We start from the raw sequence: 25,270 nt of genomic DNA, 5'->3' as shown, positions 1-25,270 counted from the left end.
CTACCAGACCACTCCCCTCCAACAGTAAGGGGTATCTTCTGAGTGGAATTCCCTTGCTTGGGCTGTTCCCTCCCAAACTGCTGGGCAACCCACGAGCAAAAGATTAACAAAACACAAAAGAAGAAACATGAAAGCCATTTATGGGGCTCATCCAGGTGATCTTAATTGCAGGTGATAAACCATTGTTAAAAGGAAGGTTTACTATAAGAGAGCGTGGACCTGTTTCGGGCGTCTACGGGAGAACGGAGAAATGGCTTTGTAAATACCATCTCCTCTCATAAATCGGAACGTGCTGTGGAGATCAGGTCATTATCCAGTGCCGGCATAAATGAGAAAATGATGTGATAAATGGCATGCTTGAAGGGTCTGAGGGCAGAGCTGGAGACAGGGCAGGATGATGCTAGTTAGGGATGGCAGGTGGCCAATCAAATCATATTGCCCGAAATCTAGTTTGGGGGCCAGTTCTGTTATTCCGACCATAACTGGTGTTTTCCTGTCTTCAAGTCCACGAGGCACTCTGCAGAAGATTTTATATGGCTTCTCTTAAAGCCATAGGCCCAAATTACAGAGTAATCCGATTATGTCAGACGAGGGTAGAGACAAGCTCAAGAGACAGGAATCATTCTAACATCAAGAAGCGATGCAGAATTTTAGGGCGGCAGGGTCCCTCCTCCAGGGCCTGTGCCAAACTCCTGACTGTGACCCTGTGTTGCTGGGTGTTGTCCTACATGGAGCTGCACGTGTGTCCAGTTGTTTCTGCTGCAGCACTGTAAGATCAAAGGCCTTCTGGGTGGCCGGAGAGAATAACAGGGAGTCCAAATCTTTGTATTTCCAATGTACAGCTTGAAGAGAGAACAGGTCATTTTGTGTTTTCCTTTCTGTCTCTCTGTATGTGTTTTGCAGATGTGTGTGTGTTTACATGTGTGTTACAGATGTGAGTGTTCATGTGCACAGGGTACTCATGGTTTTGGGTGTACATGCACACACATGCACACATATGCACATGGAGGCGGTTGTCAACCTCAGGCATCATTTCTTAGGCATGATTCACCTTGATTTTTGAGCCAAGGTCTTTGGCTCAGAGCTTTCTAAACAGCTCACCTGACTACTGTCCACTCAGTCAGAGGACTCTACCTAATTCCGCCTCACCAGCCCTGGGATTACAAGCATATGCCACCGTTCTGGACTCAAACCAAGTTCCTCATGCTCACGGAGCAGGCACTTTACCGACTGAGCCACCTCCCCAGCCCTCATGGTTTCTCAAATGCATGCTGATGCAGAAGCAGCAGTGGTGCTGAGTGTAACTTAAACCCACTGCATCCATGCATTTCCTCAAATGGAAAAAGACAGGGCCGCTGACACGGAGAGGCCAGGATGTACTCTCCCGCTTTTCTCCTGGAATTACCGCCCAGCAGGAAGGTGGTGGCAGCAATGTCTTCTCCAGATATAAACGTGGACTAAATGCCTGGCTAATGTTTAAACTCCTGGAAAGTGGCCCCTGGCTAATGCTGCCAGCATGAGCTTGCTCAGCAGGGAAGGGTCACTTTCTGGAAGCAGTCTGCAACACATGATCTGCCTCTCATCTGCGCTCAGCCCTCTAGCCTCTGAGGGTTGAGCAACTCAGAACTACAGCCTTCTGTTGGTTCCCATCAAATACAGCAGGCCAGTTTATTACATGAACTACCAATGGGCTCCATCCAGAGGCTCCTACATGGGTATGAGCAGGGTCCAGGTATGTTAGGAAGCAGGGACAGCCAAAAGGCTACCAGGTGATGCAGAGCTCTTCCTAAAAGCAAGGCTCCTAAGCCACACAGAAGCATCACGCCAAAACCTATGTTGTGGAGTAAAGACAACCAACCTTGCCTTTGGGAGACAGAAGAGGACTGGGGAAATAAAAAGATTTCCTTTAAAAGGGAGAGGACTTGGAGTTCAACAACGAATGCACCATTAATAACAGAATTCCACCCCATGAGTCTCAGTCCATGGGGCACGTTGAAAGTCATTCCATTCGATCAGGAGTTCCCAAGCCAGGAGCTCTTTTGTCCCCTACAGGGACATCTGATAACCTATGAGGACTTTGGCAGTTGTCATTCTTTGGAAAAGTCATACTACCTTAGGGACCTTGGTAAGAGAGTCTTTGGGAACCTCAGGGGTCTTCTTGGAGGGACAGTGAAGAGAAAGAAAAGCAGTGGATTTGGTAACTTAGCTGCTTTTATCCCTCCTGACACATGGTTACTACAAACTTTCATGAACGGATAGCCCAGGGCCCCATACCAGGGCTTCCCATACTCTAAAGTCCTGGATAGTGGGGATATGGGGGTATATAAGATCTTGTCTTTTGGGGAATTCATCACGAGGTGGAAGCCACTGGAATCAGAAGATGTTCCTGACGTAGGATTCCCCTCTGCATGCTATGAATATGTTTGTATTACCATTGGTTATTAAAGAAGCTGTTTCAGCCAATGACTTAGTAGAGTAAAGCCAGGCAGGAAATCCAAACAGAAATATAGAGAAAGTAGGCGGAGTCAAGGAGATACCATGTAGCTGTTGAAGGAAACAGACACCCAGAACCTTTACTAGTAAGCCACAGCCTCGTGGTGCTACACATATCAATAGAAATGGGTTAATTCAAGATGTAAGAGCTATCTAGAAATATGCCTAAGATATTGACTTGTTTAGTGTTGTAATTAATATAGTTTTGTGTTATTATTTGGGTCTGGGCGGCTGGGAAACGAAAAAGCAGTCTCTGTCTACATATTCCCCTAGTGATCTGGCTAGGTTATCAATCTCTAGCTCCCGATGGAGGGCTAAGGGCGAGTCTGAGCACAGGTTAAAGATTACAGAAATGGTGAGAGAGGAGGTAAGAACGAGTACCATGCCATGGCCTGTCCTTGGACATCAAGGACAGGGCACCATCTTGAGAGATGATGTAACCACCTTGCTGTCTGTTCCACTTTAATTGTCAACGTCATGTGACCTAGAATCATCTGGGAGGAGGGACTAAATGAAGGACAGTCTACATTGAGTTGGCTTGTGGTCATGCTAGTGTTAACCTTAAGTTAACAGAGGCAGGAAGACCCATCCCGCTGGGGGCAGCACCATTCTGAACTCTATTAATGGGGAAGTCAAGTCAAGCACAAGGATGCAGCGAGTGCAGACATGTGTTCATTTCTCTACCCTTGACTGTGAATGTGGTATGACTCCCTTGTAGGACCAGAAAAAGCCCAGTGACATTGATGGATACATTGATTAAAACAATCAAGGAACAGAACCCTGGGGGCCGGGTCTCCTCAGAACCATTGATCACTCTCTGGATCCCAGCACTGTCCAGGGTGAGGTCTTCATACCATCCTGTTGTTCAGAACACAGAATTCCAAATGGAGAGGATGGGAAAACAAACAAAAAGCAAAGAAAGAAGAGGGGCACGAATCCACCATGCTCCAAATTGCACTGACTAAATGAAAACAAATGCACCATGTTCAATGGTTGCTCTTTTAAAAATTCAAGTTCATGAAGGAAAGTGAAGAAGTTCAAGTTTGTTTGTCGTAGTTGGCAAAAGGTTCATCCTCAACTAAGAGGCTAACAGGAGTGGGAAGCTCATTCAAAAGCTGTGGGTACACCTGCCTTGAGACCTGCATCTTGTCTCTCACTCTCTGCCTCAAGATCTGCATCTCCTCTGACTCTCTTGAGGGATAGGAGCCCTTTGAAAGCCATCATTCTAAACTAAAGTCCTCTATCTCCTCCAGTTGCTTTCCCCTGCGTTAGTCCCCTCGCCCCCTGCACACACTGGTTTATGGCAATTGTACAAAGCACAGGATTTCATTCCGACTTTGTCACACTCATGGCACACACGTTGATCTCCTACACTCTGCATGACTCTCCATTTCCCCTTCTTCTCACTTCTTCCTCCACAATCTCCTTCTATCTACTTTTTATGTAGATTCAACATAATGAGCAATAAAGAACACACAACACACAGATGCCCTTTACAGAAAGCATTTATGTTAAAAGGTAAAAAGGAGACTAAAGTTGGATCCTAAGGAATGCAGTCAACATTTGAGGGGTTCTTTGCAGATAGTCTTATTATATAGCCCAGACTGGACTTGAACTCCTTGTCCTTTAGGCCTCAGATTCTCAAGAGCTGGGCCTAACTCTTTCTCCACGATCTTTTCCAGGCAAGACAGTCCCACCTCATCACCGTAATCTGCTGTGTCCAACCCCAACCTATGAAGAAACTGCACTGTTTAATAATCTATCACGGCCAGTCTGCCCTTTCGAGGTGACATTAATGTGCTCCCACTTTGTTCTTGCTACATGTGACGGTTGTCATGCCCATCAGGGAAGCCCCTGTGCTGTCACTTTCTTGTCTGTTTCCCCATTATATGTCTAGACCTTTATTACAAAAAGTAATTATGTTTCCAAGTCAGCCACACCTCCCAGGCTGAGCGATAACTTGTCCTATCTTATTAAATCTGTGGTTTCTAAATGGATGAGCCCAATCTCCGAAGACTGGCAGAGCCAGGACAAAAGAGGCAGGGAAGGTGGTAGACAAAAGCCATCCCATCCTGGAGGTGGGGTGTCTTCAGGCAGCCTGCAGTGAAGTGTGCTCATCCTCTTCAGAGTGAGGCAGGCGGGCTCTGAGGGCAGTGGGACCTGTGTGCCAAACCATCTGTTCTCTTGTCAGATGACCCCTTTGGGGAGCTTGGGGCAAAGAGGCACCTAAATCTTTCTCAATTTCAATTTCTCCAGGTCAGGCTTTGGCTCAAAGAAAAGAACTTTCTACTAGACTCAGGCTTGTCTGGAAGTGTGTGTGTGTGTGTGTGTGTGTGTGTGTGTGCACGCTCATGAGCACACGTGCATAGGTGGAGACCAGAGGTCCATGTTAGGGTGTGTTCCTCAATTGCTCTTCACTCCACCTTTTCGATCTGTTTGTGGATACAGAGTCTCTCACTGAACCTGGGCTCATCCCTTCCACTAGGCTTGATGGCCAGCAAGCCCCAGGAGCCTCCCGTCTCCACCTCACGCGGTGCTGGAGTGTCAAGTGTTGCCTACTATGCCTAATTTTCTGCTTGGCTTGTGGGGATCGAACTCAGGTTCTTATGCCTACACTTTTTTGACCAAGCCTTTTCCGCAGCCCCTTCACAGGGTGGTTTAAAGGATGAACAAATGTATTATAAACAAAGGGCTCAGAGCAGGGCTTATGTTGTGATATGTAGGCACTCATTTAAAAAGACATCAGTAATCAAGGAGCCTCAGGAGACCATGTTTGATATAATAAGTAGACTAATCCCACACATCCACGAGGCAGTGTTGTCTGTCCATTTACACATACATCCATTCACCCATCCAGTCATCTGCCTGCCTACCCATTAATCTCTGCATCCACCCATTTCTCCCTTCACCCATCTATCCATCTCCCAATCCATCCACTCACTCATTTATTCAACACGTATTTACTGAGCTCTTCTGTGTTTCAGGCAGAGTTCTAGGAAGCCGAGAGAAACAGGAAACGCCTCAGTCCTTTAGGCACTGTCAATCTGAGATGACCTTCTCCTGAGGTCACATCTGGGGACAATTTTGGCCCAAAGAGACATGTGGCAACTTCTGGGGACATTCTTTGGTCATCGCAACTGGGGTATGGAGAGAGCTACTGGTGTTGGGTAAGCCTACAAGGCACAGAAAGGCCACAGCAACAAGGAAATGTCATTCCCTGTTGACAGCTGAGGATGAGGACCCTGGGGAAAGGGTCTGTGAGAAGTCAGCTGGCCTACAGATAGGAATGTTTGGGGCCATGGGAAGTTCCTGAGATCATAAAAGGAGAAGCTGAGGGGGAACAGGGGCCTTGGTTGGAAGGGAATCCCCAAATTCCAGTTTTGTTTAGAACAGAAAGCACATGAGGTCCAAGGAATCAGAAAATCCCCAAACCAAGCTCCTAAGCTTTTCCTCCACTGTTCACCCAGTGACCACTAAGCTTGCCAGCAGCCCCAGCTGTCTCCTTGCTGACAAGTTCACTCCCTCAGGAAGAGGGCCTGATGTTTGCTCACAAACAATCCTCAAAATGCCATCAACTTTAGGCCATCTGGGTGAGGAGGCTTATGGGGCGCTCCAAGGCCTCTCAATGGAACCAACCTATGGATGCCTCCTGCTTAGGAGGCAGCCAGGGAGCATGCACAGGCTTAACCAGCAGAGGGACCTGTAGGTTTAATCTTGGCATGTGGTAGTGGACTGACCCTAGGCACCCAAGTGTTGTGTGAGTAAAGACAGGGACACTGGAGCCAGGTCTTTGTCCTATAAGAGCTGCACGTTCTTTGGCAAGTACCATAGCATCTTTAGGCCTCAGTTTCCTTATGCAAGAAATGGGTACTAGAGTGGTACCTGCTTATTAAGTCATTACAAGGACCCATGGTTGCCATAGGAAGCATCAACACATGGTACCTGACATTGTCACCATCTTGGTCATTTTCATGTCACTACAGATGGGACTTTACCTCTCTGAGACATGGTTTCCTTTACCCCAAACTGGGTATACGTGTTGCCTTTATTGGGCCTGGGATTCATGCAGTATATATGCTTATTATTTATTGAAAACTTTGACAAAGGCGTTGAAATTAGTTCTTGTTTCCAACTACAGGTGGATATCCAGAAAGGAGTGAGGCCATGCTTTAAGGAAACCCTGGAGCACCGGGGTGTCTTGTCACTTACTTCAGAGGTGTTCCTGGAGAACCACAATGCCACGTCAGAAGGTGAATGAAAAGTATTAGCCCTGGGCCGGCTTCCTTCCAAAAGTCATTTGGATCCCACTGAAGGATTCTTGTACTTCAAGCACTGGGTACAGCTGAGGCAATATTGAGAGAGGAAGGCCTCGCTGTCCCTACAGGGGTCCCTGGGCACATGCATGGATGGAAGGGGTCGGGGCTGGCGGCTGAGAGGGACATCAACTTCTTACAACTTGTCTCTGTCCTTGGGCCTGACAGTATCGTCTAAAAGGGGAACAGAAGCCCGGGCCTCTTTTCTGGCAGAGCTGTTACAAGCTCTGGGGTGAGGGCCCCCATTAATCAGAGAGGGGAAAGGGGTCAAGGGCTTTTCAGGAGCCTGACCCAGAGGTCTGGCACCACCTCAACAAAGACACCAGAATAAATTTAGAACCGATGGTTTCCTTTTACACAGAAGCCACCTGCTCGGACGGTTGCTGCTGCCAAACTCACTCAGACTCTATCCAGCGTCTTTCATGTCTGCGGAGGCTGAGCATTCCAAGGGGGAAGCAGGGAGGCCCGCAGAGTACCACCTGCATGCCACCACTCGGATCTGAGGGGCATCAAATGAGCAACATCATCAGGTCTCATCCAGCCTCATAGGGTAGAAAAAGCGTTCTGAGCCTGGGTCTCCCTCCGGCTTCTATGTAGGAGGGGTAGAGCCAGGCAGGGAGAGCAGGGATGGTAATTTTGGTTGGAGAGGGGGAATGTACCCTGCTATGTAGCATCCACTAGGTGCACTCTGCCACCGTGGATGACCACCCTGTCACGTCAGGGACGCTGTCCCTTCTTAAGGGATTCCGTCTGAACCTGCTTCCCTGTACCTTGGGGGCACCAACAGGCTGTCTGATATGCTGGGGGCATCTGTGTCATCTTGAGTGCCATTTGCCCTGATATTTAGCCCAAAAAATATGGGCTAATTTATATTTGAAAGATCGCTTAACACCCAGATCCCTGGGTCTAACAGGCAGAATGAGTTCCCTCCCATCTTGTTTGATCTATGTGGTGTGTGTGTGTACATGTAAGTCATGTGTGTGCATGTGGGGCCAAGGCCCAGAGTTCAGGTAGACCATTCCAGAGCATGCAGGACTCATCACGAGACTGGGCTCCTTCCTGCTGCCTCAAGGATGGGAAGAGGTGATGGATCTGGATCCTTTGAATTCTGACTACAACCAATGTACACATCTTCCAATCCACAGGAGTTGTTAGAACATTCCAACAATTGTAACACGATGCTGAGTCATGCTTGGCGTGGCTTAGTTTTGAGTCTTTAATGATTAGAGACCTTCAAAGTTGAAAGTACTGTGGTACGCATATACACACGTGCACATGTCTGTAAATACATATGCACACACACACAGAGTTCTCTACTGCTAGGGGCTTTCAAAATTTTGGTCTTAAAGATACGGGATTCAAGTAAATGTCCTCATTTCCTTCTAACCAAAAGCAACTTAGGGAAGAAAGGGTTTGTTGGTTTACAGGTTAAGCCCATCATTGAAGGAAGACAGGGCAGGAGATCAAGGGGAGGGGCCTACAGGCAGGAACTGAGGCAGAGATCAGGGAAGAAAGCCTCTAACTGGCTTGCTTCCAGGCTCATGCTCAACTACCTTTAATACACAGCCTACACCCACCTGCCTAGAGTTGGTACCACCCACGGTGGGCTGGGCCCTCCTAAGTCAATTATCAATCAAGCAAATGCCCCACAGACATGTCCACAGACCAATCCCATGGAGCTAGTTCCTCAAATGAAGTTTGTTCTCCCCAGGTGGGCCGAACTGATAATCAAAATTATCCCACCCAATTAGTAAACTTCCCCCTCCCAGACTTAGTATGAGAGGTTATCATATCAGGTCTTCATTATGATGGGTGCAGAGGGTTGTAAAGGGTAGGGGCATTCCTATCACCCCTTCTCTTCTTAGCTATACGACACGGGAGTAAATGCCAGATACACACATAAGATACCCAGTGAATGTGTCCAAGACCCCGAGTTTGATTTTCTGTGCTCCACATGGCTTACAGGGTGGGCAGGCAGACTTCCAGTGAGCAATTCTCACCTGCCAAGCCCATCTGTTACCCTCTTGCTGGCAGCCAGGAAGTCACAAATTCGAACCCTGTGGGATCCCGGAAAGGTGCCATTGGGGTTGAGGAGTGAGGGGGAAGGTGTGGAGACCCTGGCCACCTCACACTGAGATGTGAGTAGGCCTCTTGTGAAAATCAGACCAGCTGCAACTTCCCCTTGACATCAAAGAAGTTTTGCAAAGACACACACGCGCACACACACACACAATCAGAAAACAAATGCCACAATATGAAACGGAACCAGAAACTCAACCCCAGGGACCCTCCCAAGACAAAGGGGAGATAGTAAACCATAGGCTAATAACTAATCTCAGTCTCACCCGTAAGCAATGTCTTGGTGACTCCAGGCAGTAACTTTCAGAAGGAACTATACAGCCCTGCCTTCCAGGTTAGGCAAAGACACAGCCCTTCAGCCCATTGCAGAGACAGAGTGGAGGGGCCTCAGAGATGTCCTCACATGCCTAGGTTGCACCCTGTCTGCCGCTGGGAAATGCCCTCTTTTGAAGCAGATAAAAAAAAAGTACCCCTTGGAAAATGAGAGTAAAAGCATAATGAATGGAGAAGCAGGTGCCAAGGCACAGAAGTTCTTTTGTAGGACAGCAATGTCTAGTGTCTCAGTGGATTCCTTGTACACGCCGCTCCTAAGGGAATGTGCACTTCGCCAAAGAGTTTTCAAACGCCTAGAGAAGGAATACAACCTGTGTGAAGTCATAAAAACGGACAGAGATGGAGACTGAGCCTTCCCATCTTCCCATTTTAACAACGGCAGGAGACAAGGTCCTCCCCTCTCTGCCCCAGCACCAAAGTAAAATACTTTCTGTAGCCCCAGTTGCCAGTGGGGCCTGGGGACAGGGTTCAGTCAGTAAAATGCTCTCCCCGCACAAGCTGGAGCACTAGGGTTCAGATCCCCACCATCTAAGGACAAGAGCTGGGCTCAGTAGCATGTGCCTGCGATCCTACTACTGGGAAGGCAGAGACAGGAAGGTACCTGGAGCTCACTGGCCAAGTCAGTCTAGCCAATCAGTGAGTGCCGGGTTCACATGGCAACTGTGCCCCATGAAACAAATGGAGAATGACTGAGGAAGACATCCAACACTGACTCCTGGCACCCACAGGCATGCATGTGCACACACCCCAAAGGCGGTAAGCATCCGTCCTGCTGGCGTAAGCATTTTATGTTCTATACAGTTAACACCTATTTAAATTGGGTGTAATGGCTCTTAATTGTTTTATTCTATGCACAGCAAAGCAGCCAATTGAATCTAATATTAGTCATTCATCAGATAAAACATTTTTAGAGAAGCAAACTGCTATATTTTGCCTTCAAAGAACAGCAAGCATTTTAAATACACTTTCCCAGAGCTGGGTACTGCTAGGAAAACAGTTTAGAAATGCTTCTTCAAGCAACCCCCTTCCTACAACAAGATGAATTGAAACAAATGCTTAGCTCTGTATTTTGAGTGCTTTTTTTTTCCTTCTTCAAATGAAGCCTCTTTCTGTCCACCTGTCAAACACAGTTGTGACCCCATCAACCTAAGAGGTGGCCTCTGGGGCTGTGAAATGTGCCACCCGGCACGGATGCCCTTGGCGCGGCTGGCCTGTAGTCCTCCTTAGGATTATCCAGCTTCTCTTGCAACAGGAGAGAGGCGATGGGCCCGCTGCCAAGAGCTCTTTCAACAGAAATTCCGAAAGAAGATCCTGCGAAGTGCCGAGAGCCCAGATTTCCAGCCGTTCACTTTCTAGATTCCGTTACATAGCAACCATGCCTGCTCACACGGGCTACCCAAGTGAGTTAATATTTTGTTTAAACGACACGCTGCCTTAACCCTCTAGGAAAACCCGAGTCTGCTTCATCACAAGGCGCCAACCCAGTGGTCTCCCTGGCACAAAAGTCCCCAGCAATGAAGTGATGCACTCCCTTTATTCATTTCCAAAAAGGATTAAAAAAAAAAAACTAAAAATGAACCTGAGAGTCTCTTAGTGGGGAGTGAGGATGTAAAAGGTGGCATTTTCCTGTAATTGTTTGTGCTAATATTGTTAAAGGCATACTAGCATGCTCTTAATGTGTACATACGCACTTTAGCTAAAAGTGACTTACACAGTTGTATTTTGAAAGATACTCATTTCGCTAAAAGCCTCGATGTGAGAATTGACAGCCTAACTGCACCAGGCATCCTTAGGGTCTGGTCCCGCTGAGCGGCTGCAGTACAGTCGAGACGTAAACACACGGGTGACTCTAACCTGGAAGACCAGGAGCCCAAGGGGTCCAGCTTCCTTGCACCATCCTGGTGCCTTGTCAGGAAGGACAGGAGCGGAGGCAACCAGCCATACTTAAAAATGAGCTTGCAAAAAGGCAAGGCTCCCCTTTAGCTAAAGGGGCAACCAGACCAGCTCTGCTGAGGGCTTCTAGAAAAACAGTGCCAGAGTCCCCCAGAAAAACAAAATGAATGTAAGCAAAACCTCACAAAGACTACATCACACACACACACACACACACACACACACACACTACACACATATGTATGTGTGAACACATCTATCCAGGATTGAGGCGCTGTTACTATAGATAAGTCAACGCCCAGGGGTCTTACCCAGTAGTTTCTCATTTCTTCCACCCGCCTCACCCACTTAGTCATACTAACTTGGATGCACATGTGACCCACAGATGTGTTCAGTTGGAAATCATGAGCATACATTCTGATTATCCGGTCACTAAGGGCCCATTGTCCAAGTTCTGAGAACCATCAGCGGTACTGACAGAAACCAGACCCTCCTCCTCTGTCCTATTACCTACCCATTGCCAGTCATGGCCATGGGCACTGAGCAGGTGCACATGTTCCCACGGGCACAAGGGAGCTACTGGTGCCGTGTGTTCTTAAAGACACCGAGTGATCCCAAAGCCACTTCCATGTCTGTAGCCTTGTACATCTTCGTAGGAAAAAGCAAAGCAGAACAAAACAGAAAAGAAAAAGGAAACACCCCCTGTTGTGCCTGTCCAACCATTTAGTCATCGTGATGCCAGCTTAGTCTCTCACTTTCCAAGCGAAGGGTGCCAGCAAGGCACTCTGGATTCCTTCGCACACCCAGTCCACGGCGCAACCAGCACTCAGACAAAAAGTCACTTAACTTTTTCCATGTCCAGGAACGAGAGGATGGTGGGAATGTCCCAGGATCATTCAATGTCCCTTCCCAGCAAAATGCCAGTTCTTAGGTAGTTCTGGAATGTTTCAACAGCCGCCGCTCACAGAAACCAAAAGCGTTATCCTGCAGTCTGCTTTTGCCTTCTCTCACCTATGGCTCTCTCTCACATGATGACATAACCAGGGATGGATGACAAGAACAACTGGATGCCAACCGTGAAAACCCCGTAGCAAACACCAGGGCCACACCACTTTCTCGCCATTACATCATGATCAAATTACTCGCCCAATTCCTAAAGACACCCAACAGGCTCCGGAAGTACCAAGTTAGGGTTTCACTTAGAATTCACAAAACTGCAAATCTTGAAGCTGCAAATCTCACAGGGCAAAGACATACCTTCCCATAAAGGTAAGGCCAAAACAGACCGATGGAGCCATTGAAGGCATTCCCATAAAAACATTCTCTCTCAACACTCAGGAAGAGCTGTTGAGATAGCAGAACGAGAAAATCATTCTGAACCATAGAGTGTTGGTACCTTACAATCCAAGTGACACATTTATACAGGTGACCCTCTTGGATTGGAGGGCTTTCTTTTCTTTTCTCCACCCCTTTGAATGTTTAGCAATTTAGATTACAATCTGAATGGTTTAAATAAACAGCGGTATTGCTTCTTAAAGGGAGGGGAGCAGGGTGGGAGGGGAGTATGCAGGATCCTGCAAAGCTTGCTTCAGTTTTTGCTTCCCAACTCTCAGAAAGCACCATGCATGGCAGGACCACCTTTTATCACACCGTTAACCCTTACTAGGGGTTCAGAAGTGTCATGTCTCAATGTCAGCACTGGCCAGCTGTTTTTTCTTCCCCCTTCCTCTAAACTGCAGAGGATCCTTCAAACAGGGGCTCCTAGCAACCCACCATTCAAGCCTTCATTCCTCCAGACAGCCATCAATCAACCTTTGAGGTCTGTGATTTCCCCCTGGGAAGCGCTCTTCCCTGTGTAGTTGCTGGAAATGTAAAACTCCCTGCAGACCCAAGCATCCATACAGAACTGCCTGCACCATCTCAAGCCTGGAGAAAATAAACTCCAGATGCAACCCAGTCAAGGGGCTTGGCGTCCATAGAGAAAAGTGCCAGCAAGTCCACTCCCCCAGGGCAGCAGAGCCCAAAGATTCCCTTAGGAAGTCATTTAAGAGGCCTTTGGAACTGGAGGGGTGTAGGGGACTCTGGGGTGAAGGCATGAAAAGTTTGCAGCGGAGCTGGGGTCTGTGTGCTCTCCAAAGGGCACTTTCCACTGACGCCTGAAAAGGACCAGGCAGCGGCGGCGCCTAGTTCTAGCCGGCAGGGGCCGGTGTGACCGTGTGACCCCCCATGCACACTGCACCCGAGTTGGCGTTAATGACAACCGTGTTGCAACTCCCAAGCTGGGGAGCATCGGATGGACATGGTCAGGCGAAAAGGGTTATGAGCCACAGTGCAAAGCCTTCTCGCTGTGAGAGTGGGGGGATACCGCGGGCCCTGCTACCACTGGGACCGGTGAGCGCGCTCTGGGTCCCCGCCCCGAGCGCCGGGCGCTTCCTACCTTGCGCGCTGTGCTGATGGTTCTCCATGGTCGTCGCCGCCGAGTCAGCCACCGTCACCGCTGCTGCCGAGGCGCTGGTCGCAGCTCCCGGGCCCGAGCCGGAGCCGCCGCCTCCACCGCTCAATTCCGCCAGTCTCCGGTTGGTGGCCGTGAGCTCGGCTCTCAGGTTGGTCACCTCCTGGCTGGCCGACTGGACCGCCCCATCGATGCGGAGCGCGAGCTGCTTATTGTCTTCCATCATGCTCAGGATTTTGGCCTGGGGGCGAGAGAGGTGACAAAGAGCTGCATGATGTGCGTTGGGGGCGCGTGGCCGGCCGTGGCCCCGGCTCTACCTGTTGGGTCGCCCTAGCGGCCGGGGTTTCCCCGCGCCCCGACCCCCGGGCACCGGCAAGCGCCGGCTCCTCCGGCGCAGGAATGACAGCGGCGCCTCCAGCCCGAGCCGCGGCGGTGGCGAGGCGGCGGGGGGAGGAGGAGGAGAAAGAGGAGGAGGAAGGGAGGAGGAGGAGCAGCCGCGAACGGCGAGACCCCGGCGGGCGGGCGGGCGGGCGAGCTGCGAGCAGAGGACACCGTGCGCCGCCCGGGCCAGGCGCTCTCCGAGTGGAGCCTACCATTCGCGGCTCGCTCGGGAGGGGGCCCTGTTGGGGACCCTGGGGACCTCCTCGGCCTCGTGAGGCCCCCACCTCCGGGACACACCCCCGGAGAGTGGGGGAGGAGGGCGGCGCCCGTGTGAGGTCGGAGGTGGCACCCCCAACGGAAGGGTTAGGGGTGCGTCCGGGGCCCCGGCTGTCCCTCTGTCCCCTCCCTGCGGCGGTGGGCAGCCCCGCCCCGGCCAACTACTGCCCGGCTCCGGGCTGGGGTCGCCGCGGAGGAGGCGGTGGATGCTTAGCAGAGAGGGATGCATGCATAGGGGGCCTCTTGGAGGGGAGCGTGGGATGGAGGGCCGAGGGAGGGGGCTGCTGGAGTGAGCTCAGGAGTGGAGTTCTTGCTTTGCCAGTTGCAGAGATGAAATGCCCGGAGGGGAGGAAAGCTGGTGGACAGTAAGCCTGCCACCTTCCACCCCCACCTCAGTGCCTGACCTGCTCTGTCCTTCCCTACCCCGGGCCATTGGTGCTGTGGCCTGCCTGCAGCCCGGAGAGCGAGAATGTGTGTACCCCCTAGATGGAGGGCTAGCTTGTACCTGGTCCTAAGCTGCTTGGCTGGCCTGAACGTTAGTGGGAGTAAGGAACTGAGGCCAGAGAAGGGTTGGTAGGTGTTGCGGGGCTTTCTTTTTCTCTCCTCCTTCCCGAGGTAGGAATGTTGAACCGGGCTACCTCGGTTTACCTACTCCCCCTTCTGAGAAGAATTGAGGTAACCTTAGCTTGCATAAGCCCTTCCTGGCTCCTTTCTCTCCCAGAGCACACACAGGCTTTGCATTTTTCAGTGGGGCCCTGGATTCCAGCCACCAGACCTTGTTACCATAGCAAGCTTCATTCCATGCAAATAGGAGGTTTTCAAAGAGCCAAGTGTAACCCCGCCAACAGTGTGCCACCATTCCAGCCCAGTCAACCTGGGGATGGGGGCTGAGAGCAAACTGCAGAAGCCAAAGGAATGCTCTAAAGGAAACTCACCCTCCAGGTTCAAGAGTTTTCTTGAGAACCAAGTAGAAGATGGGGCATTTGTGTGTGGTTGACTCTGTAGGGGAAAGAGTACTCATCCTGTTTTAGGAAGAAACTGAGGCTCTGGGCAGTGTTTTGCAATTACCCATCAATCCACAGAAACCAGATGGTGAGAGGTTGAGGGTAAGTAATCCTAAAATGCCAGTTAATCCCTTGAGACATGGTCTCTCCAACTCACTATATGGTAGGAAATGACCTTGAACTTTTGATACTCCTGTCTCTACTACTGAATTGCTGTCATTACAGGTCAATACTGAGCTTAACAGGCATGCTACATCACACCTAGATTATTTGGTGTTGGGATCAAACTCGGGGCATGGGGCATGCTATAGAAACACTACCGACCGAGTTACAGCCCCATTGGATTCTTTTATGTAGGACCATAAAGGTATATGGTTGCCCTGCCCTTTCCCTATGGACAAGCTTTTGCAAGAGGAGAGGACATTCTTAGATGGCAGCGTGCAGACCCCAGGGCATAGTTTTCTCTCTTCTATCCACTTTGCTCAGTGTAGGTATTGAACCTCTGACCTTAGTATTCTTAGCTCAGCCTTGACCAAGTAGGTCAACAGACGTCTTCAGAGAGGCTGGGTGTGTTTAACATCCAGGTCCCGTTCTTGGAAGGCCTTTGGGAAGAAACTAGGAGACATCCAACCACAAGGCTCTATGGAGCTCCTAAAGAATGATGTCACTGGGGAACCCAGTTTGGCAATACCTTCAAATGTTAAAAGTGGTGTAAGGCCCTTTAACACCAGCACTCAGGAGGCAGAGGCAGGAGGGGCTTTCTCAGTTTGAGGGCATTCTGTTCATTCAGGAAGTTCCAGGCCAGCCAGCCAGGGATACATAGTAAGACACTGTCTCAAGACAAAGAAACAAACTAACTAACTAGTTAATTAAAGAGAAAAGTTACCATGGAATTGCTATGTAACTAGGCATGTCCATTCTAAACAACCTAGATAGCTAAAGAAAAACTTGGAGTAATGGCAGGAATGGTGTCGGTGTTCATAGTAGCATTGTCTGCCCTAGTCCGAAGGTGGACAGAGCTTGGCTGCCCACCAGCAGATGAAGAAACAGTGCTAGCCATCCATATGGTGGAATATTATTCAGCCATGGTAAGGAGTGAAGGACAGACATGACATTCCTTATAACCATGAAACCCCCAAACACTGTGCCAGACACAAAAGGTCACACATGTGTGACTCTGTTCCCGTGAAAATTCAGGAGAGGTGGATCTAGGCAGCCAGAGGGCAGACAGGTGGCCGAGAGAGCAGAGCCCGAGGAGGACCTGCTTACTGAGTTATTTTAGGACTGTTGTAGGGGATGCCGAATGTTGAAGGTGTCTCGGAGCTAGACAGTGGCGGTGTTGGCCCAGCGTTGGAAGTAGACTAAATGTCATCACGTTGTTTGCAGTGGTGCAGTGGCTATCACCGTCTATGAATGCTGAGGGCATAATAAAAGGCATGGATGGGTGGTGGTAGGGGTGCCCTAGGAGTAAACTCAACCAGACAACAAGAGAGGCTGTACACAGGTGTGCGTGTGTGTGTGTGCATGTGTGTGTGTGCGTGTGTGTGTGTGCGTGTGTGTGTGCATGTGTGTGTCTGCACATACCCCTTACGACACTCACCAGAAGGGCAGGAATGTGTCTATTTGCATGTTCCCCCAGCTTCACTGTGAACTTGTGGGCCGGAGAGGAAGGTGGCTGGGCCTTTTCCTGCTTCTCTTCCTGTTCTTGTCACCTAGCCTGTAGCTAGTGCTCCATCCTCCACTGCGTCTGAGCGTGTTTGCGCAGTAAACAAACTGAGAAAGTGTTACTCATTTTCCCTCCATGGAGAGACTGTCCCACACACTGGCATCTTCACATCAAATCACAACAAAACAAACATCTCGAGAGGGAGAGAGAAGCAAGGACATATTTTTGGACTTCTCTTTTCCTCTCTTTTATGTGTGTGTGTGTTATGTGTGCATGGAAATGTTTACACACCCACTAGTGTGCACATGTATGTGGAGGCCAAAGGTCAATATTCATGTCTTCCTCTCTCATGCTACATTTTATTTATTTATTTATTTATTTATTTATTTATTTATTTATTGAGACAGGGTCTACTTTGACTTCCTGAACTCCAGCCTAGTGCATTGCTCCTCCCTGGGTGACCTCAAGGAACAAACAAAATAGCTACAGAAGCAGTGTCTTTTTATGCAGCTCGGAGAGAGGAAATTTCTAGCAAGAAGTGATGCTCAGTTGCTGGGGAGCTGGTCAAGATGTTGAAGTACTTGTGTAAGCAAGAGGACCAGAGTTCAGAGTTTGGGTCCCCAAAATCCTTGCACGTGTCATGTGAGTGTTTCAGCCTGCCTGTAATTCCAGCCTCAGGAACCAGAAGACAGGGCATTCCCTAGAGCAGGCTGGGTAGTGAGACTAGTCTTATCAATGAGCTCTGAGTTAGAATGAGAGACCTCAGTGAATAAGGTAGAAGAGCTATGGAGGATGATTCTTAACATCGACTTTGGGCTTCCACACGTATGTGCATGCACACCTACATGCAAACATGCATGTACACAGGCATGCATAGCATACATATACAGATGGAGAGAGAGAGAGAGAGAGAGAGAGAGAGAGAGAGAGAGAGAGAATAGTGAGACTCAGTGCACATCCACAGCAGATAACTCATCTTTCCCCAGAAACAGATGGACCTTGTCACTTAACTCCAGACTGGCTCCTCTAAAGGGGAAACTGTGAATAACGTCCTGGGTCCCCACCTATGTGGCTGCCTTCCTCCGTGGTGTGATGAAGCAGAAGGCTTCCTCTAGCTGCCTCCTTGTCTGCAGACAAATGGGGGCTAGATGCAGAAACAAACTCCTGTAGATGCCGAGGAAGGAGGCAGGAGCAGTTAATGCCATGCTCAAGAGCGTGATCCATCTTCACACTGTATCATGGGGCACATTCTAAACCACAGGTGAGGCCACAGCCTAGCACAGTCAGGCCCCTGGCTCTTCTTCCCACCTCGGAGCAGAGCCTTCCTCTCTTTTTGCTGTTCTCCTGCCTAGAATTTTCTCTCCTGACTCTCTGTCCCCGATTCCTTGTCATCTCTCAGACTGAACATTCCACTCTGACATTTCATAGCACAGGTCACCACAGATGGTCACTCAGTTTATTAACTTGGTAAACTTGAGCGACCGTGTTCTCGGATGGATTGAGAAGTAAGTCGCCATCCTTGTAGCTCGCTTGGGTAGAGGGCTTTCTGTTTCTCCATCCGAGGCATCAGGCAGCCCCGCTTCTGTTTTGTGTTGGCATTCCCAGGAATAAATATCTCTTTGGTGACATAATTTGATTACTTAGATTGCAACAGAATCCCTGGTCTAAAACTCCCCCTCTCCCACCACGTATACCCACCCTGCTGGAGTGCAGGCCTCAAGGGGTGACTCAGGGTAGGGGGAATTCTCCTCAGTTCTGATTTTCTTGCCTAGATCACCATCGATGCTTCTCCACAGAGTTTGCGGATAGTGGAGCAAATTCATGTCCCTTGTCCTCACACCTCCACATCCACAAATAGTCTCGTTGCCCTCATTAAAACCCTCCGAATATTCAGCTGTCCCTAGGAAACCCAGGCACATCTTCCTTCCACTAAAGCTATTCCTGGCTCTCAGATTCTTGCTACGATCTTGCTGGGTGGGGAGGGGCCTGGATTGAGCATTTGATGCTCAATTTGATGCTCAATTCCAGGGCTTCCTGGAAGGCTTTCCTTGAGGCTGGTACCCCACCGGCAGGTCCTTCCACACATCTTAATTGAGTGGGGGAGCTGGGGGCCTGCTCTCTGCTTCCTCCCACACATGGCCCAGTTTTCTCTCTGACTCAACCCAGGACTCATTTTCTGGCTGGCTGGGAAGCTGGAGGTGGCATTCATGTGCATCCTCTCAGAGTTGAGAGATAAGCCAAGGGTTTGTGGGGATCCCTGTGAGGACAGGTGGGAGGGAGAATCTGGAGGAGGAATCGGCATATGGTAGACTATTTGGCTCTGGAGTCAGTGACCATGAAACCCTGGTACTTCCTAGACTCTGCATATGGCTACGACAGCATGGGGAGCATCTGAGAAGATGGCCCAACAACTGCCTCGAGAGGTTAAAGGCCACTTCCCCACAACAGGGTCCCTCAACAGGCTCTGTGAGGCGCCTCTCTAACCTTTGGGCTCTTCCTAGTATTTCTCAAAATGGGGATGACGCTTTTCCTCATCTGCAATCTTCAGAAGATGGTCATTCAAACAAGAAGCCAGAAACTGGGAGGTGTCTCAGTTGGAAAGGAACTCACTTTACAGGCATATGGGCCTGAGTATGGATCCCCAGAACCCACATTAAAAAAAAAAAAGCCAGGCCGGGTGGTGGTAGCACTTACTTTTAATCCCAGCATTCAGAAGGCAGAGCCAGGTGGATCTCTGGGGCCCCTTGGCTAGTCAATCTAGCCTACTTGGTTTGTTTCAGTATTGTAAAAGTATCAAGGTGAATAGTGCTTGAGAAACGATAACCAGGGTTGCTGTCTGGTTTACACACACACACACACACACACACACACACACACAGAGAGAGAGAGAGAGAGAGAGAGAGAGAGAGAGAGAGAGAGAAAGAGAATAATAAAAAAATGACATTAAGACGTACTCCTGACCTACCAGAATTCCCAGGCAGAACCCAGAATCCACGTCTGCAGCAGGGGACATGGGAGAATCCAAGGCATGGTAACTTTGGAACTCACCTCATTGGATGCTCAGGGCAGGGTTTACAAACTACCAGGAACAGTGTGAAATGTGTGAATGCTGGAAGCTTGCCAGTCTCAGGAGGGGGTTTAAGGGTCTCCCATCCATCCTCTCCTTGTTGTCAGACCCAAATCTCCTCCATCCCCCTCTGCCAGAGTCCTTGGGGAGTTCTCCTCCCCTCTGCTGTGCCTGTTCAAGCTGTCGCGTGTGAATCCCAGACAATCTCAGAGATGCATCTCTTGTACATTTACACGGTGGACTTTGGCTGAGTGGGTTTTAACGTGCACCCTGGGGAAAAGGACAAGGCATTCTGAAGACAGGAACAGCGAGGGGCTCAGCGGTGGGTGAGGAGACTCCCAGGACAGAGACGGAAGAGTGAGTTCAGACAGCGGGACCCCATCAGTCGCCCTCACAACCACTGTGACGGAACAAAGAAATGGAGGGGACGAAACAGGAAGGGGATTGTCCAGCTTTAGGGCAAAGCCTGTGGCCGTGAGATGCATGGAGGCTGGCCATATTCACTGATGTACATATGTTGAAGTCTGTGTGGACATAATGGAGTCATTATGGAATATGATGTGGCCTCCCAGGCAATGGCTCATCTGGAACTTGGGAAGGTGAGCCTGCGTGTCCCCTTGTGTATGTGTGTAGCCAGCCCAGTCCCTTCTGCAGACTCATTGACAAAAAGACTTCAAGAACCGTGTGGTGCCAACTGGTCAAAGTGTGGAGAACAAGTGTCTGCGGAGCGCTAAGCCACAAGTGTGACATCAGTGTCACCCTCCTCCATCCCAAGGCTCAGGGGCCATCTGGAGAGAGGGGGCAGGAAGATCGTAAGAGCCAGAAGACTGGAGGGAAACGGTGTCTCTGGCCATGACAGGATGATGGCACTCAGGAGTGCGCAGATCCACAGCAACTGTGGCTATACCTGCACAAGACCTGCATGGGACAAAGGGACAAAGCCAGTCAGCTCTCTAGCATGGAGTAGAGAGAGTATCCCAAGACCTCTCCTCCACCGCCACTATCTCCCCCACCCCTGCTCCTAGCTGAGGAACCCTTGACAGATGACAGCTCTGTCAAGGTATCTAGAGTGACAGAGCACAAAAAGCAATAACTAAGAAAAATATAAGACTCTGAGATGAACATTTTTACACCCAGAGAGTCATAGAAGAACTGGCTCAACTCTCAGGCATCTCTTCTTTACCTGGACTATTTTGATGTAGCAGGCACCATTTTGTTTTTGCAGCATCTCCGAGAGACTCTTCTGACAAAGTCACACTGGTTAGGGCCAAGTCCTCCAGCTACTCGCACGTTCTATTGTTTTGTACTTCTTTCTTTTTTTTCTTGACAGTGTCTCCTGTATTCTAGGTTGGCCTTTAACTCCCTATACAACCGAGGATGACCTTGAATGTCCATCTCCCAAGCCCTGGGATGACAGACATTCACCGTCATAGGATGCTGGGGACTGAACCCAGGGTCTGTGCCTGACAGATGAGCACTCTGCCCACTGAGCTACATTTCCAATCCTAACACAAATGCTGCACCAGCCGTAATTTCTTTGACAGCTCCTGGCAGGACGGCACTGACTGCTCAGTGTTCGCCCTCCAGGGAAGGCACTGCTTCTGTTCCATGGCTCTGGAGTTAGTCAGTCAGAGCCAGGTCTCTGTGAACTCAAGACCAGCCTGGTTTACATAGCAAGTTCCAGGTCAGCTACATAATGAGACTCTTCTCTCAAAAGATGGTTGGAGGGGGCAGGGGTTGGATTTGGTAAGGGGTAGAGTCCCACAAGCCCTAAACCTTGTGCTTACTAGCTCTGTGCACCTCTGTGAGTTATCTAACCCCCTTGGGCATGCCTAGTCTAGCACTCCATCTCTTCTCTCTCTCTCCACTTCCCCTTTAACAGATGACCACACTAAGACCATCTGGGTCCCTGCTAACCTAGTGCCCTTCACCTCTGCCCAAAGTCCTGAGCTGCTGCAGAGGCAAGGGAGGAGGGGAAGGGTGTTCTGGGTGAACGGGATATTAATTATTCTAGCCCTGGGGACCCATCTGTTAAATTGGTCCTTTTTGCTTTTAAAAAATGGTGCTTTAGCAGAGAAACCCTGTCTCAATCCCCCCCCCCCCGCCATAGTGCTTTAGGATCAGTGACATAGTATATGCATGCCCATGTTCACACACACACACACACACACACACACAATTTAAAAGGGTACCTTACAGATGGGGTTAGTACTCCTGTAATTTCGTACTTAGTAAAAGTTGTTTTCTGTGCGTTAGGGAGGTTGCAGTCATTTAAAAACATAAGTGACCTGGCTTTAGTGGCCCTTTAATCCCAGCATTCAGGTGGCAGAGACAAGCAGATCTCCATGGGTTCGAGGCCAACTTGGTCTAGATAGCAAGTGCCAGACCAGCTAGGGCTACATATAGCGAGGCCCTGTCTCAGAAAGTGGGAGGATTAGATTTGGAAAGGGGCATAGTCTCACAAGCATGGGAATTTCTGTAATGCCTTCGTCGCTATATTTTGCTCCCTTTCTCTTGTTTCTTTAGCTCGCAACATCTGTCTTAGGAAAGGCTCTCCGCTTAGTTTTGCTGATGACCTCATCGCTTGCACACCTTTTAACAGCTTCCATTTCCCTCTGAGCTCATTGCTTTTCAAATTTTTCTTTACATTTATTTGTTTCATTCACACTCACAAAACAAACAATAATGTTGCTCATGCATGCAATAGCAAGCATGTAGAAATCAGAAGACAGCTAGCAGGAGGTGGTTCATTTGTTCCACCTGTGGGCTCTGGGGATTGAATTTAGGTCATCAAGTCACCTGCTGAGCCATCATGGCCACCCAGTTCATTGCTTCCCCCTAACAATCACACCTAACACGCATTCCCCAAGAGAAGCACATCCTCCTACCCACAGAGCAGTGACTGCGACCCTAACTTAAGGCCATAGCAGAGACAGTGTAAGAGGCACCAGTCAATGAGAAGAATTCAGATTTTTGCGTTACTCAATGACCCACTGATAGAAGGCTGAGACCTAGGGATGATATGCCATCTCTTTCGAGGAATCTGAAGTAGCAATGGTAGGACTCTTGCCTGGATGTTTCCTTTAAAAATGTATCACTCTGCTTTCTGTGTGCATGCATTTAGTATGAGGCATATGCACTTGTGTGTGCGGAGGCCATTGAGTCCCCCGCTCTGTGACTCTGCCTTATTCTCCAGGGACAGGGTCTCTTACTAAACTGAGCCTTGCTGCATCTAAGCAATGTGTGCAGACAACAAGCCACAGTCATTCTCCTGTCTCCGTACTCCTCTCCTCAGTGCTAGGATTACAGGCAGGTGTAGCCATGCATGGACAACATTTTTGTGGTTGCTTGGGAATTGAACTCAGGTCCTCACGCTTGCACAGCGAGCTTTCTTTCCCTCCGAGCCATCTCTCTAGCCCCAATCTTTCTTTTAAACCAACATTCAAATCTACCTGTAAGAAACTGACCTGAGAAAAGCATTTATTAGCCAAATGGTCTCGATTACTCAAACTAGCGTCCACAAAAGAATTCCCCTGCAGCCATCACCCTGCGTACTCACAGCCAGCTGTCCAGTTAAGACACGAAATTAAAAGGAAGCCATTTTATGTAGCAGTCTACTTGATGGGGAAGTTGTATTAAGCGATTGTCTCTTTATCGTCTGCCTTATTTTATGCCAGGGACATGTAAAACAATTTATAAGGCAATCCTTGGCATCCCAAGCCCGCATTAATAAGAATGTGTGTTGTCAAGAGGAACTTGTGCCGTTCAGAGCAACGTGGGTTATACTGCATCCTCCATCCTGGAAACCAGAAGACATTGTGAGTCTCTCTGCCCTACTGTAGCAAACTACTGATGTTTTTATTTTGAGAAACAAATATGTAGGAGATTTAAAGGGGACAGGTGGTGCCGGGCAAAGGAAGCCTCCTTTCTCTTCACTGTGAAGCCTCTGCACTCGGCTTCCGGGTCACTAGTTCCGGCCCTGCTCTATGCCTAGCTCCTGAGACTGTTCGGACGACAAATGACAAGGGTGAGAATGCTTCCATACGGTCTCCAAAACAGTCGTCCTGTATCTAAGAGATGGAACTGAGGCCAGTGAGGTGGCGGTCTGGGTTAAAAATGTTTGCTATGTAAGTTGGGGGCCTGAGCTTCATTTTCTCAACCCAGAGTAGAAGGAGAGAACTGACTTCTGAAAGTTGTTCTGTGACCGTCACGTCACCCATATACACACACACAGCCACCTCCGCCGCTGCCACCGCCACCACCAATGATGACGACGATGATTTAAAACAACGAGATTGTTTGTAAAGGAGGTGCATCCATTCCCAACAGCCAGCCGGGAGCCCTCAGGGAGAGCCACAAAGTCATTTCACAACCCTAGGGGCTCTAATGACTTGGGAGGCAGGATGGAGAGCCTGAGCCTTCTAGTCAGTGTTGGGGGAGAAGGGAAAGATGGATGTGAGCACTCATGCAGTCCTTTGTTAGGCGGTATGAAGCTCAAGGGTGAACATAAGCATCTCCCCAAAGATGGATCAGTCTTGGGGTCCAGCCAGCCCTTGGGGTATCTTTGTGAGAAGAAAAAGGTATTCTGAACTCAAAGGGGTTCAGCAGGGGAGGGAAGGGTACACAGAAAGTAGTGGAGATGGTGGACTTGTTCAAAATATATTGTGTTCATATGAAATGTTTTTAAGAAGTAAACACATTCATTCCATTGCCTTGTAAGATAAAGCAATGGGGTGTTTCCATTATTAAGAATAATGAGTAGAGAATTTCCCTGTTTGAGGGCAGCAAGAAGCTGCCACCTGCCAGCTGGATCGCCACCTTCCCAGCTCAGAGGGTTCCGTGGCAAATTAAGCTGTAGTGTTTTTGCCCATTTCTGATATCTCTATGTAGTCCAGGTTGACTTCGCACTCATGGTCATCCTCCTGCTTCAGCCTTCTCCATGCTAGGATTACAGGCCTGTACCACCATACCTGGCTCCAAGTTCGAGTTTAAGATTATTGTTACTATTTTAATCCAAAGAACAGACACGGGTCTCTGGGCAGGACAGTGAGTAAACTCTTTTTATGTTTCTTAATTTCAATCTCCATATGAATCTTTTGTTTTTGGAGTTTTCATTGTGTTCGTGTACACAAGGGCAGAAGTTGATGATCGGTCCTCCTTGGTTACTCTCTATCTTCTGTGTTGAAGTAGGGTCTCCCACTTGAACACAGAGTTTGCTGGTTCAGTTAGTCTTGCTAGCCACCTAGCTCTGGCGGGGAGGGGGTCACCTGTCTCTGTTTCCCAAGTGCTATGGTTACAGACAAGGACCCTGGC

General features: G+C 49.3%; 1 protein-coding gene across 3 annotated transcripts in view; it reads right to left on the bottom strand.

The window, feature by feature from the left end:
- Window positions 1-25,270, bottom strand: part of Kazn (kazrin, periplakin interacting protein) — a 911,421-nt gene that overhangs the window by 340,747 nt on the left and 545,404 nt on the right. For all 3 annotated transcript variants that reach the window (XR_009057976.1, XM_057784037.1, XM_057784039.1), the window contains exon 3: window positions 13,549-13,804. Coding sequence is in view for 2 of the 3 variants with exons in the window: in XM_057784037.1 (XP_057640020.1) it covers window positions 13,549-13,804 (256 nt within the window). In the remaining variant the exon portion in view is untranslated. The remainder of the gene's footprint in view (window positions 1-13,548; window positions 13,805-25,270) is intronic.

This window comes from Chionomys nivalis, chromosome 11, assembly GCF_950005125.1.
Source record: "Chionomys nivalis chromosome 11, mChiNiv1.1, whole genome shotgun sequence".
Lineage (NCBI taxonomy): Eukaryota > Metazoa > Chordata > Mammalia > Rodentia > Cricetidae > Chionomys > Chionomys nivalis.
This window is presented reverse-complemented; position numbering and strand designations above follow the sequence as displayed.